This window comes from Triturus cristatus, chromosome 11, assembly GCF_964204655.1.
Source record: "Triturus cristatus chromosome 11, aTriCri1.1, whole genome shotgun sequence".
Taxonomy (NCBI): domain Eukaryota; kingdom Metazoa; phylum Chordata; class Amphibia; order Caudata; family Salamandridae; genus Triturus; species Triturus cristatus.
In genome coordinates this window covers 810,930,806-810,943,500 of record NC_140594.1, presented here as the reverse complement: position 1 = coordinate 810,943,500, position 12,695 = coordinate 810,930,806, and the positions used below count along the sequence as shown (strand labels likewise).

At 44.5% G+C, this 12,695-nt stretch overlaps 1 protein-coding gene across 1 annotated transcript in view; it reads right to left on the bottom strand.

Moving 5' to 3' along the window:
* The window catches only part of LOC146785466 (period circadian protein homolog 2-like), a 484,700-nt gene that overhangs the window by 63,507 nt on the left and 408,498 nt on the right, over positions 1–12,695 (bottom strand). Inside the window, exon 19 of the mRNA XM_085634530.1 lies at positions 41–230. Within this exon, the coding sequence (XP_085490656.1) occupies positions 41–230 (190 nt within the window). The remainder of the gene's footprint in view (positions 1–40; positions 231–12,695) is intronic.

Sequence of the window (12,695 nt, the reverse complement as noted above, 5' to 3'; positions counted from 1 at the left end):
TAAACCATGTTTGACTTAACAAAAAGTTAAAGGAAAGTACCTCTTCCACTTCTGGATGTCCCACATCCATTAGAGTCTGATATCAAAGACTCACAAGCTCCCAATCCTTCGCTCTCCGGTGACGCAGACCCTGTTCCCATGTACAAAGCTTCATCTTGAAGGAAAATATCCAGCAAATCACTAGAAGTAGAGCGAGCATCACTGCTGATAGCTTTCTTTGGCAAATGCACCTTTAGGAAGAATGGATACAGCTGTTTAGTTTAAACCCCAGCAAGGCTAAATGTCTCAATGCCTACAATGCAGCACATTAGACTTCATTGTTCTTTTAAATGCATTTTTGCTTAAGTTAAAAATGTAGGTATTTTACTGAGCTAAAACCACCATTAAATCGTGCAACAATTGTTAACGAGTAATACATTCTATTCCATATTTGCTAGGATGTCTAATATTCCACTGCCAGTGGCACTCCGACAGCCCTTTCGATCTGCACTGTGTTCATGGTTTTCTTGGTTTTAGCCTGAGGAAGCTGAACATTTTAATGAAAAATGTACCACATAATAATATAGAAACGTGTTAAAAGCATTAACACAGGAATGCATAATAAAGTAGACGTTAGGAAACATGCTTTTGTTAAATGTGCAAAAATGGAAATGCTGCTTAAATTTGCAGGAAGCTTTCAGTATTGTTGTTCTCCAACTGCTAGGCTGCACTATTCTTATATTCTTCTCTATTGCTGTTGCTGTTTCATGCTAAATGGATTTCTCTTCTTCTAACACCATATGACTTCATTGTATTTAGATTGTTTTCTTTGTAGCATATTCATAATGAATAAGCATATTTATGAAAAGAAACTCCTTAATGCCGCTAATATTTCGTGATCTAACCAGGACAAACCAGAAAACAAATATTTCATTCCATAGAGCAGCTCACTGTTACACAATGGGACACCATACAGCTAATAGAGTGGGCATGCGAGAGGTTCGCAGGAAAACCTTTGCAGATGTAACTTTTTGTTATACATTGTAGCTACCTCTGAATAACTTCATGTTGACATTGAGGTTTTCCGTGGGAATAGAGAACGAAGACAAAATACCATTGGAAAATCTTCCTCCCTTGGATGCTGATGACATATTCACATGTTTTTGCAAAATGTTTAGTGGTCTTTCTATATAGTAGGTGTTCCGAGCTAGAGAGTCGAGGCATTCTATGCACTCCTACCCTGCCATGCCCCATAACACTTCATTGTACTAGCTCAAATTACCATAAGCTATTGCTGACAGTATTTTTTTGTATTCACCTTATGCAGATTGAGTAGGCTTTCTGTCTTTACTGGTGTGATTTCTCTCACCCTCTTGCTCATTTAGACATTTGCCACTGCAACTGTCCTGAATACTCGGCTGGGTTTCCAGAATTACAGTTTAAGGGAAGTTTGATCCTTTTCTTAGTTATCTGACTTTGCTTCAAAATTCTACTTGCTCTTTTTCAGAAGGAACGCTTTATGGGTTCTTGTTAGGATAGCATAGGTCCATCATATTAGAATAGGAACTATATTCTGAATGGAAAATGCTGTTATTTTTTATGCCTGTTCCACCAGTTTTTTTATTTTCTGTAGTTGATCTGATCTCACTAACCTGAATAAAAGAAACAACAATAGTCACTAATCTCTCAAGGAGAAAATAAACTTTTAAAACTTCACCAAACCCCTCTCTATTGGCTGAAAATCAACTGCAAAAGTTGATGCTTTTGTTGTGAAAATGCTCTATTCTAACACAGTGGGAAAGGTTCATCGACTAAGGAATGCGTGGGAATTCCAGGTTAGTTAACTAAATTTGAAGTGACGTTATTTACGTTACTTTTTATAATTTTCCGTGTTCGCAGATCTGGTAGCAGAGGATAGGTTATACACCCTGAATGGAGCTGTAAAATAGTACCCAGAAATAATTATAAAATTCCAGATTCCTGACTCCAATGTCGAGAGCTTGAAGGTCCAGCAAAGTGGTTCCCAAAGGTGATTGCGGTTTGAAGGTGTGAGAATTGATAAAGTAAATGTGTTGTGACTGTGATTCTGTTATTTCCTTGGTCTGAATTAATGTTGATTAAGAATGAGTGGGTTAGCCCCTTCTTTTCAGATTCAGCAACTTCCAGAGTGGACAGTAATATAGCCGCTGAGCGATGGATTCCACATTTTGAAGGGTTGCACAGTGTGGTAGCCTGGAACTGATGCCTTACCATTGTCTTTCAATGTAGAAGAGGTGTATAAAGCCATTTTGGCTGCAGCCAAGGGGAAAGCACTGGGACCGGATGGGGTCCCTTGGGACCTGTATAAAACTGACCCTTTGACCTGGACCAAGATATTGACACAGGTCTTTAATGCTGCCTGTTTGTGTGGTTTCCCCTCTTCTTGGTCCAAGGTTATAATTTTACCTATTTTTAACAAAGTTGCGAGGGACGACCCAGTGTGTTACCATCTGATCTTCCTTTTAGATTCAGTTGCAAAAATTATAGGAAAGGTGGCCCTGGAGTGTCTAACTTCCTGGTTAGATAATTGTAATGTTATTTCAGACTTACAGTACGGGTTTAGACAGGGCAGAGGGACATTGGCCCAATGCATCAACATACAGATAGTCATGGGGAAATACACTGTAGCCAAGAGGGGTTCCCTGCACACACATGAAGTTTATGGACCTAACCTTGGCGTTCAACCATGTCAACAGATCCAAGCTCTGGGCCACCCGTCACTCTGTCTCTCCTCCGCATCGTTTTCTTCCCAGGTTGCCTTCTCCTCAGCTTTGGCAGAAGCAGGAAGCAGACAGGCTCCATCCCCTAAGCCAATCAATCACAACGCTGCAATGGAGTGTTGTCCAAGTGTTGTAGTTCCGCGCTCAGACAGGGAATTGCTGCCTGGGCATGTTCCCCCTCAGGTTATGTATTACAGCCAGCTTTGTGAAATTTTCAAAACTAATGGTTCACTCAGGTAAGCTCCTGTCCTGAAAGTTTCGAGGTGATACGTCAAGCGGGGGCCCGAGAAAAAAGGGGGTCCCAAAACGCCTTTCCCCATGCTAATTTCCATAGGAACTTTAGACACGGCTACAGCCTGAACTGCTGAACAGAATTACACCAAATTTGGCAAAAAACCTCTTGGTCCAGAAAGTGACCTTTTTTTAAATGGTGTTAATCCGTTCAGTAGTTGTTGAGAAATTAAAAAAATTAAATATTCATATATCTGAGCACCGAGGAGGAGTCCTGACTCCTCCCGAGCACAAGCTTCATTCTAATTGGCTGCCAACACTCCAAACCAGGAAGTGTTGGCAGCCATCTTGTGACTCGGTAACTGAGAAACAAGAAAACAGTACAAAAAAGGTGAAAAACAAATAAATGGGGCAGGGTAGAAACAGTATCACAACAATTTTACTCCAACTGACCTTCGGAACTGGTCAGATATCTAAATGTATAGACGGAATACTATGATGAAGTTACTGTGGGGGAGTATTTTACTTCACCGATAGGTGAGCAAGGAAAAAATTCCTTTTGATTTCGGTACCCTCACACACCCTAGTGGTGTCATGCTTCATCATCGGGTCACCCCGACGCCTAAAAGTCGGGGTGGGCTCAACCACAATGTTGGGAGCTCTTTGAAGATGTTACAGACCGGGGGGGCTAGAAAATTCTTTAAAAAACCTCAGACAGATCCCCAGTATCCCTTTATTTGCGGGTCTGTCTGGGATACTAAAATACTTCAAATAGGGTCTTTGTAGGATAATTATGGTCCTAAGACCCTAGTGCCAACATGTTTCAGTCCTTGAAATGGCCTTAAAGGTCCAGGACTTTCATCAGGGCAAAACAAAGGCCACCCAGGAAAACAGTGCAGGGGATTCCCTAGCCTGTTTATAGATGCAAGGGCAGAGTAGCTGCTCCTTGAAAGAGTGACTGATTTATTAATCCGTCATACTTCGTACTCCATCTGAAAAAAGAATAAAAGAAAAGAAAACAAACAACAAACAACTTGTATTGGTGCGTTCTCTTAGTGGTCATTCCCATTATTTGCCACGAGTAGTACCTACATGTGTTTAGGTGATCATTAGGCCAGGTGGTGTACATTCCACTCTATCCATGTGCCACTCATACCTGTATCTGTACACTTAGTCAGTGTGCCAGGTATATTGTGCGGTGGCGAAATCGCTCGCATCCTAACTGTAACTCCATGCCAGTTAGTGTACACTATCAATATAAAAAACTCTCTCATGTACCACTCATACTCATCACTCCTGTGGCATCCGTGATCGAACATGGTATTGTCTTGACCATGCGTGATTCATAAAAAAACTGTGTGGTTTCTTGTGACATTACACACACATGCATTCTCTCTTGCCCGATTTTCGGACGGGCTCCATTTCTCAGGGGATCGTAGGACTGTATAGGGGTAGCTGTGTAGTCACACTCTTTTGTAGGGACCCCCGAGTATGAGGGAGAGAGGAGATATATGGAGGTGATGTCAGGATACTCTAATGATGGACATCTATCATGATGGGGACGGTAATCACTCCATTCGAAAACATACTCCCCCGCTCTGTCACCCCACTTACTTCTTCAAGAGTCCTGCCCCGTTTGTCCACCTACTTGGTCTCGATCCCCGGCGTTTCGCGCCGTGTATCGTTTGGATGATAAGTTTATACTTCCGCATATGACGTAGCTTGACTGGGTTGGTCAACACGCTCACGTGATGTTTCACGTCAGCATATCATCCCGTCTACGCTAGTAAAAAGATTGAGGCAGATTATTTAAATGTTTGGCTAAAAACAAGCACATTTTTAACCTCCTCACACAGGTTGAATATAACCCTATGGAGAATTTCCTGGTATGCCTGGACGTGGAAGCTCTTTATACTAATATACCACAGACGGAGAGTATTAGAGCAGCACAAGAGAGTTTAACACAAGAAGACTGGATATGGGCAGCTCCCGTTGAATGGGTGGTTACCCTTATACATCTAGCTCTTACTGAAAACTTCTTTACTTTTGAGGACCAGATGTATTTACAAGTACACGGTACTTCAATGGGGAGCACATTCGCCCCAAGTCTGGCCTGTCTGTATGTCAGTGTTTTTGAAGACCAACATATATGGACACATAACCCATTTAGTGAGAACATCCACAAATGGTACAGATATATAGACGATGTCTTTATGATCTGGAAGGGTGATATGACGAGCCTTGACAATTTCAAGACATGGATAAATTCCCTGAACCCCCACCTTCAATTCACAATGAACATGGACAGGGAGAAAATTTCTTTCCTGGATGTCACATTCACAGCGAAAGACGGGACTCTTGAAAGTTCCCTGTATACCAAACCAACGGATAGGAATAGTCTACTAAGATTTGACAGTGCTCACCCTCGCTCCCTTAGAGAAAATCTCCCAGTAGGACAATTCCTTAGAATTCGCAGGAATTGTTCCAACATCCAGACTTACAAAAAAGAAGCAGCAATCTTGAAAAACAAGCTGAAACAGAAGAAATATCCAACTAAGATCGTGGACAGGGCGAACAAAAGAGCACGAAACACCCCAAGAGAGGCTCTTTTGGAAACAAATGTGAAAAATGAACTGGATCAGCTGATTTGCGTAACTACATACAATTCATCATCAAATGAATTGAAGAAAATAATAAACAAAAAATGGCCCATATTGACATCTAACAGATTGGCCTTTGAGAAACCAATGTTTTCTTTTAAAAGAAACAGTAGTTTAAAAGACGCCCTAGTACACACCAACACTTTGGCATCTAGTAGTGCAAATCAGACAACACTCTGGGGTACATCCCCTGTCGTGGGACATTATCCGTGCGGCTCATGTGTCGCTTGCCCTTTCACAGAACATACCAAGACCTTAGACCTGGGTTTACATTCACCATGGGAGCAAAGGTCACATACAAATTGTAATTCCGATTCTGTCATCTACATGATAAATTGCCCATGTGGGTTAAAATACATTGGGATGACCACTCGGAAAGTCAAGGTCCGCATTAGCGAACACAGGAGCACAATAAGAAGAGCAATCACAGCCACGAAACTGACAGCACACTATAATGAGAAAAATCATAAGGATACTGAATTAAAATGGACTGTCCTCGAAAAGATAAAGAACACTGGCAACCTCCAAAAAAGACTCTTAGGAAGAGAGCAACGATGGGTTTATCGTTTGAAAACTCATGAAACGGGTCTCAATGATTCCATACCTTGGAATCAATTAAACAAATGAGAGATCCTGTATTCACCCCCAAAAGTTGTGTAGTATCAGTAACATTAAGTGGCACACTTTAAATTGTTATGAATTACATCCAATACATATCAATCAGAGTACCCTATGAGTCAGGGTATATGAATTTGCTGTAAGAAAAATCGGATAGTGGTGAAACACTCATAAAGAACCACAGTAAGGTTTTACAACTCCTTTAGACCATACCCTACCGTTGTGAAATACTATACATCCTCAAAATATACCTGACGATATGTGTACTCCTTAGAACAGTGTTAATGCACACACCACCTCTTGCGAGTATTAAAAGTCCCTATTTATAATTAATAAAACCTTGAGGAACTTAGTATTAATATGAATAGAAAATCCAGCTCTCGCTAAAAGCCAAGCCTTAAGTGTTTGAAACTACATTTCCCTTCGTTTAATAATGTGGAACTACCAAATCTTGGTCAAACCTGATTGGATCAGAATCCGTTCACGTGTTCCGCGTACACGGAAGATAATCAGAACACTGTTCCACCCTCAGAGTGTGATTTGATGCAAAATCTAAGTTTGGATAAGCAAACGCCTAACCTTGTTTTTAGCCAAACATTTAAATAATCTGCCTCAATCTTTTTACTAGCGTAGACGGGATGATATGCTGACGTGAAACATCACGTGAGCGTGTTGACCAACCCAGTCAAGCTACGTCATATGCGGAAGTATAAACTTACCATCCAAACGATACACGGCGCGAAACGCCGGGGATCGAGACCAAGTAGGTGGACAAACGGGGCAGGACTCTTGAAGAAGTAAGTGGGATGACAGAGCGGGGGAGTATTTTTTCGAATGGAGTGATTACCGTCCCCATCATGATAGATGTCCATCATTAGAGTATCCTGACATCACCTCCATATATCTCCTCTCTCCCTCATACTCGGGGGTCCCTACAAAAGAGTGTGACTACAGAGCTACCCCTATACAGTCCTACGATCCCCTGAGAAACGGAGCCCGTCCGAAAATCGGGTAAGAGAGAATGCATGTGTGTGTAATGTCACAAGAAACCACACAGTTTTTTTATGAATCACGCATGGTCAAGACAATACCATGTTCGATCACGGATGCCACAGGAGTGATGAGTATGAGTGGTACATGAGAGAGTTTTTTATATTGATAGTGTACACTAACTGGCATGGAGTTACAGTTAGGATGCGAGCGATTTCGCCACCGCACAATATACCTGGCACACTGACTAAGTGTACAGATACAGGTATGAGTGGCACATGGATAGAGTGGAATGTACACCACCTGGCCTAATGATCACCTAAACACATGTAGGTACTACTCGTGGCAAATAATGGGAATGACCACTAAGAGAACGCACCAATACAAGTTGTTTGTTGTTTGTTTTCTTTTCTTTTATTCTTTTTTCAGATGGAGTACGAAGTATGACGGATTAATAAATCAGTCACTCTTTCAAGGAGCAGCTACTCTGCCCTTGCATCTATAAACAAGCTAGGGAATCCCCTGCACTGTTTTCCTGGGTGGCCTTTGTTTTGCCCTGATGAAAGTCCTGGACCTTTAAGGCCATTTCAAGGACTGAAACATGTTGGCACTAGGGTCTTAGGACCATAATTATCCTACAAAGACCCTATTTGAAGTATTTTAGTATCCCAGACAGACCCGCAAATAAAGGGATACTGGGGATCTGTCTGAGGTTTTTTAAAGAATTTTCTAGCCCCCCGGTCTGTAACATCTTCAAAGAGCTCCCAACATTGTGGTTGAGCCCACCCCGACTTTTAGGCGTCGGGGTGACCCGATGATGAAGCATGACACCACTAGGGTGTGTGAGGGTACCTAAATCAAAAGGAATTTTTTCCTTGCTCACCTATCGGTGAAGTAAAATACTCCCCCACAGTAACTTCATCATAGTATTCCGTCTATACATTTAGATATCTGACCAGTTCCGAAGGTCAGTTGGAGTAAAATTGTTGTGATACTGTTTATATAGGGAGGTATTACTCCGACCTAGAATCCTCTCCCCCCCTTTTTGGCATAATTGAAAAACGTTTTTCAATAAGCCTCTTGTGTATACGCAGGGTAGAAACACCCTGACCCCCTTGGCCTGCCAAAAACCAGGAATTAAAAAAAATAATTTGGGGCCGAATTTGCGCTGGGTGCGCCAATCCTGCCAAAATTATTTAAAAAAACGAAGTGTGGTCTCCCGCGCTTCGTTTGTTTCAAGCCCCCGGGTGGTCCAGGTCCCGGGGGCAATTCGCAATTATGGTGTGGGGGCCCCCACAGCCCCAGGGACCGCCACCTTCCCGGGGCTTTGTTTACTATATGTGGGGGGCATGCGCCCCCCCCCCGCAGCCCCGGGAACCGCCACCTCCCCAGGGCTTTAATTCACACAGCCCCTTGGACCACCCTCTCTCTGGGGCTTTGAAAATGTAGGGAGCTCTTGATGACCCTGGGGACTGCCACCCCCCAGGGCCATCTCCTGCAATGTCCTGGGGTGACCACCTCTGAAACATTGCTGTTTGCTATGGCAGGGTGGGAGCACAGCTACCGCTCTGTCATAGCAAACTCTGCTCAACGAAGCAAAGCAGAATTGTTTTTGGGCAAGGGGAGCTGCATGTTAGGAATATGACTCGTTACAACGTGAGTCATTACATCACGTGGCATTACAACGTGGTTGTTACAACGACTGCATTGTTACCACGCAATGCATTACTACGCAAGTGATTACATCGACTTGCAGTAGATGGGGCGCTGACATTAGAAATGTATCATTTACCATTCCAACTCCAGCCTACGTAGCAGTAGGGAAGGTGTTGGAATAGTAAACTATACTATTCCTAATGCTAGTGTGCCATCTACTGCAAGTTGATGTAATGACTTGCGTAGTAATGGCTTTGCGTGGTAACAACGAGGTCGTTGTAACAACAGTGTTGTAATGGCATCGTGGTGTGATGACCGCAATGTAAAGGTCGTCTCCCGCATGTTAGCAGCTCCACTTGCCCAAAAGCAATGCCGGCTCCCGCAGGAGGCGGGGAGCCGGCAGGGACCATGGGGTATTGGGGCTCCCCCCACGGTCCCCATCAAAGAGGCCAGGCCCCGGGGGTTGTGGTCCCAGGGGCCGAAATTGGCCCTGGGAAGGGGAGCCACACGGCCCCCATCCCTATAAATATTCTTTTAAAAAGAGGCCATGCTCCCGGGGATGGGGTCACCAGGGTCTAAAGTGGCCCTATAGATGTATTAAAAAAAAGGAGGTCATGCCCTGGGGGATGGGTTCCCGGGGCAGAAATCAGCCTCGGGAGGCGGGCCTTCCTGGTTTTTTTTTCAAAAAAGGGTCAGGCCCTGGGGAATGGGGTCCCCAGGGCCCCAAAAATACTAAAAGAAGGAGGGGTACTCAGCCCCCCTTCTAAAAATATATTTAAAAGAAAGCCGGCATCTCGCCAAAGGCCCGCCCCCTCCCTGCAACACTCTGCAAATGTGCCCCCTGGTGCGTTCTAAGTTGGGGAATTAAGTCCCCTTGAATACTGAGGGTCCCTGGGAGCCAACTAGCCCACCAGGTACCTCCAGTAAGTGCCACACAGCTGAATTGCAGAGAGGTGGACCAAGGTCACGCCCCTTTTTTACACCACTCTGCAAACATGCCTCTTGGCATACTGCTGGTGGGGCGATGAGGTCCTCTGTGTCCTGAGGACCTCAGGACACAAGTGGACTTCAACCCCTGAGCAGCAGTGCGCCAGGATCCACGTTTGCAGAGTGGCGTAAAAAGGGGGCCTGGCCTCTGACCACTCTCTGCAATCCAGGTGTTTGGCGCTTACTGGAGGTACCTGGTGGGCTAGTTGGCCCCCAGAGACCCTCAGGAATGAAGGGGACTTAATACCCCAAATTAGAACGCGCCAGGAGGCGCATTTGCAGAGTGGTGGGGAAGGGGGGCGTGGCCTTTGTCCACCTCTCAGCAATCCCACTGTGTGGGGCTTACTGGAGGTAAGAGGTAGGCTAGTTGGCCCTTAAAGGACCCCCAGCAGCAAGGGGACTTCAATCCTCATCCAAGAGCGTGCCAGGGAGTGCGTTTGCAGAGTGGTGGGCAAAGGGAGCGTTGCCTGCTATGAGAATTTAGCAATCCTGCTGTGTGGGACTTACTGGAGGTAATAAGAGGGGTAGTTGGCCCCAAGGATGTCCTGGGGGCCAACTACCCCTCTTGTTACCTCCAGTAAGTCCCACACAGTAGGATTGCTAAGACGTCTTCAGAGGCCATGCCACCCTTTCTCCACCACTTTGGAAACAAGCCTCCTGAAAGACTACGGGATGGGGGATGAAGTCCAATTTACTCCTGAGGGACTTTGGGGGCCAAGAAGCACTCCTGGTACCTCCTGTAAGTCCTACGCAGTGGAATTCATGAGCGCTGGTCGGAGGCCCAGGCCAGCACCCTTTCTCCACCACTCTGCAAACGTGACTGATAGTTAAAGTAGTGTTTACAATGTAATAGGTTTAGCATTTGCGAGAACTAGAGCTAATGGCATTGTAAATGTAAAAGTTTTTTACTAACTTTTTTGGGGTGGAGTGGATGTACGTTGTGTGGAGTGGAATTATGTGGTATGTTGTGCAGTGATATTATGTGGATAGAAAGTGCGTGGTATTTAGTGTATAGAAATTATGTAGAGTGGGATTGTGTGTTATGGAGAGTAAATATGTGGTATGGTAGTCTGTGTTGTGGGATGGTAACATCAGGTTTAGTCTTCCTCGTTTCCATAGAAGCTCAACTATGAACTCAGTGAGACAAAAAAGAAGGAATCACTGAGGAGCACTTGTGGACCAAGTCAGAGGTATGAGCACGCCCACTGGAATTATGCAACTGTTTGGCTGCACCGACTTTCGCACAATTATACATTTTCGGCATTAGCCACATAACTCATCATCTGCTCCCTAATCTGCAGATTTGAACAAAAAAAGCCTTGTTTCTAGCTCAAACGCCTCAAATGTTACCAGAGGTGCAGCAACAAGTGTTACAGCGTGGTGAAAGGTCCTTTGCAATTCTAGAATGGTCACCTGTTACTTATTGCTAAATGTGAGTGTTAAATTGGTACTAATGGTGTGCAAGCCACTCTTGCTTCCTTCTGCACCTCTCACCTCTTTCTGCATTTCTTTTGCTTCTTTCTGCACATTTCTTTCTTTTTCTGCACTTCTCTTGCCTCTTTCTGCAATCTCTTCTACTTTCTGCACCTGTCTTCCTTCTTTCTGCACGTCTGTTGCCTCTTTCTGCACCTCATTTGCTTCTTTCTGTACCCCTCTTGCTGCACACTTCTTCCCTCTTTCTGTACCTCTCTTGCCTTTTTCTGAACCCCTCTTATGTCTTTCTGCACCCTTTTTGCCTCTTTCTGTTCCTTCTTTCTGCACCTCTTTTGTTTCTTTCTGTACCTGTCTTGCTTCTTTCTGCACCCCTCTTGCCTCTCTCTCCACCCCTCTTCCCTCTTTCTGCACTTCTGTTGCTTCTGTCTGCACTTATCTTCCTTCTTTCTGCACCTCACTTGCCTCTTTCTGCACCCCTATTGCCTCTTTCTGCAGTTCTTTGCCTCCTGCACTTCACTTACTTCTTTCTGTAACTCTCTTGCCTCTTTCTGCACCTCTCTTGTCTCTTTCTGCACCTCACTTGCTTCTTTCTGTACCCCTTTTGCCTGTTTCTGCACCCCTCTTCCCTTTTTGTGCAACTCGCTTGCCTCTTTCTACACCTCTCTTCCCTCTTTCTGCACCACTCTTGCCTCTTTCTGTAACTCTGTTGTTTCTTTCTGCACCTGTCTTTCTTCTTTCTGCACCCCTGTTGTCTCTTTCTGCACTCGTCTTCCCTCTTTCTGTACCTTTCTTGCCTGTTTCTGCATCTCACATGTCTCTTTTTGCACTTTTCTTGCTTCTTTCTACACCTCTGTTGCTTTTTCTGCAGATCTCACGCCCCTTTCTGCACCTCACTTGCCTCTTAAAGCACTTCTGTTGCTTTTTTTCTGTAGATTTCTTTCCTATTTCTCCACCCCTCTTTTCTCTTTCTGCACCTCTCTTGCCTCTTTCTGCACCTCTGTTCCCTCTTTCTGCACCTCTCTTGCCTCCTTCTGTACCTGTTGTTGCTTTTTGTACTTCTCTTGCTCTTTCTGCACCCTTTGCGCCTCTTTCAGCACCTCTGTTACTTCTTTCTTCACCCCTCCTTCCTCTTTCTGTACCTCTCTTGCCTTTTAGTGAACCCCTCCTACCTTTTTCTGCATCCCTCTTGCCTTTTTTGCACCTCTGTTGGTTCTTTTTGCACTGCTCTTGCTTCTTCCTGCACCTTACTTGCCTCCTTCTGTACTTCTCTTGCTTCTTTCTATAGCTATGTTGCTTCTTTCAGCAATTCTCTTGCCTCTTTCTGCACTTCTCTTCCTTCTTTCTGCACCCCCATGCCTCTTTCTGTACCTCTCTTGCCTCT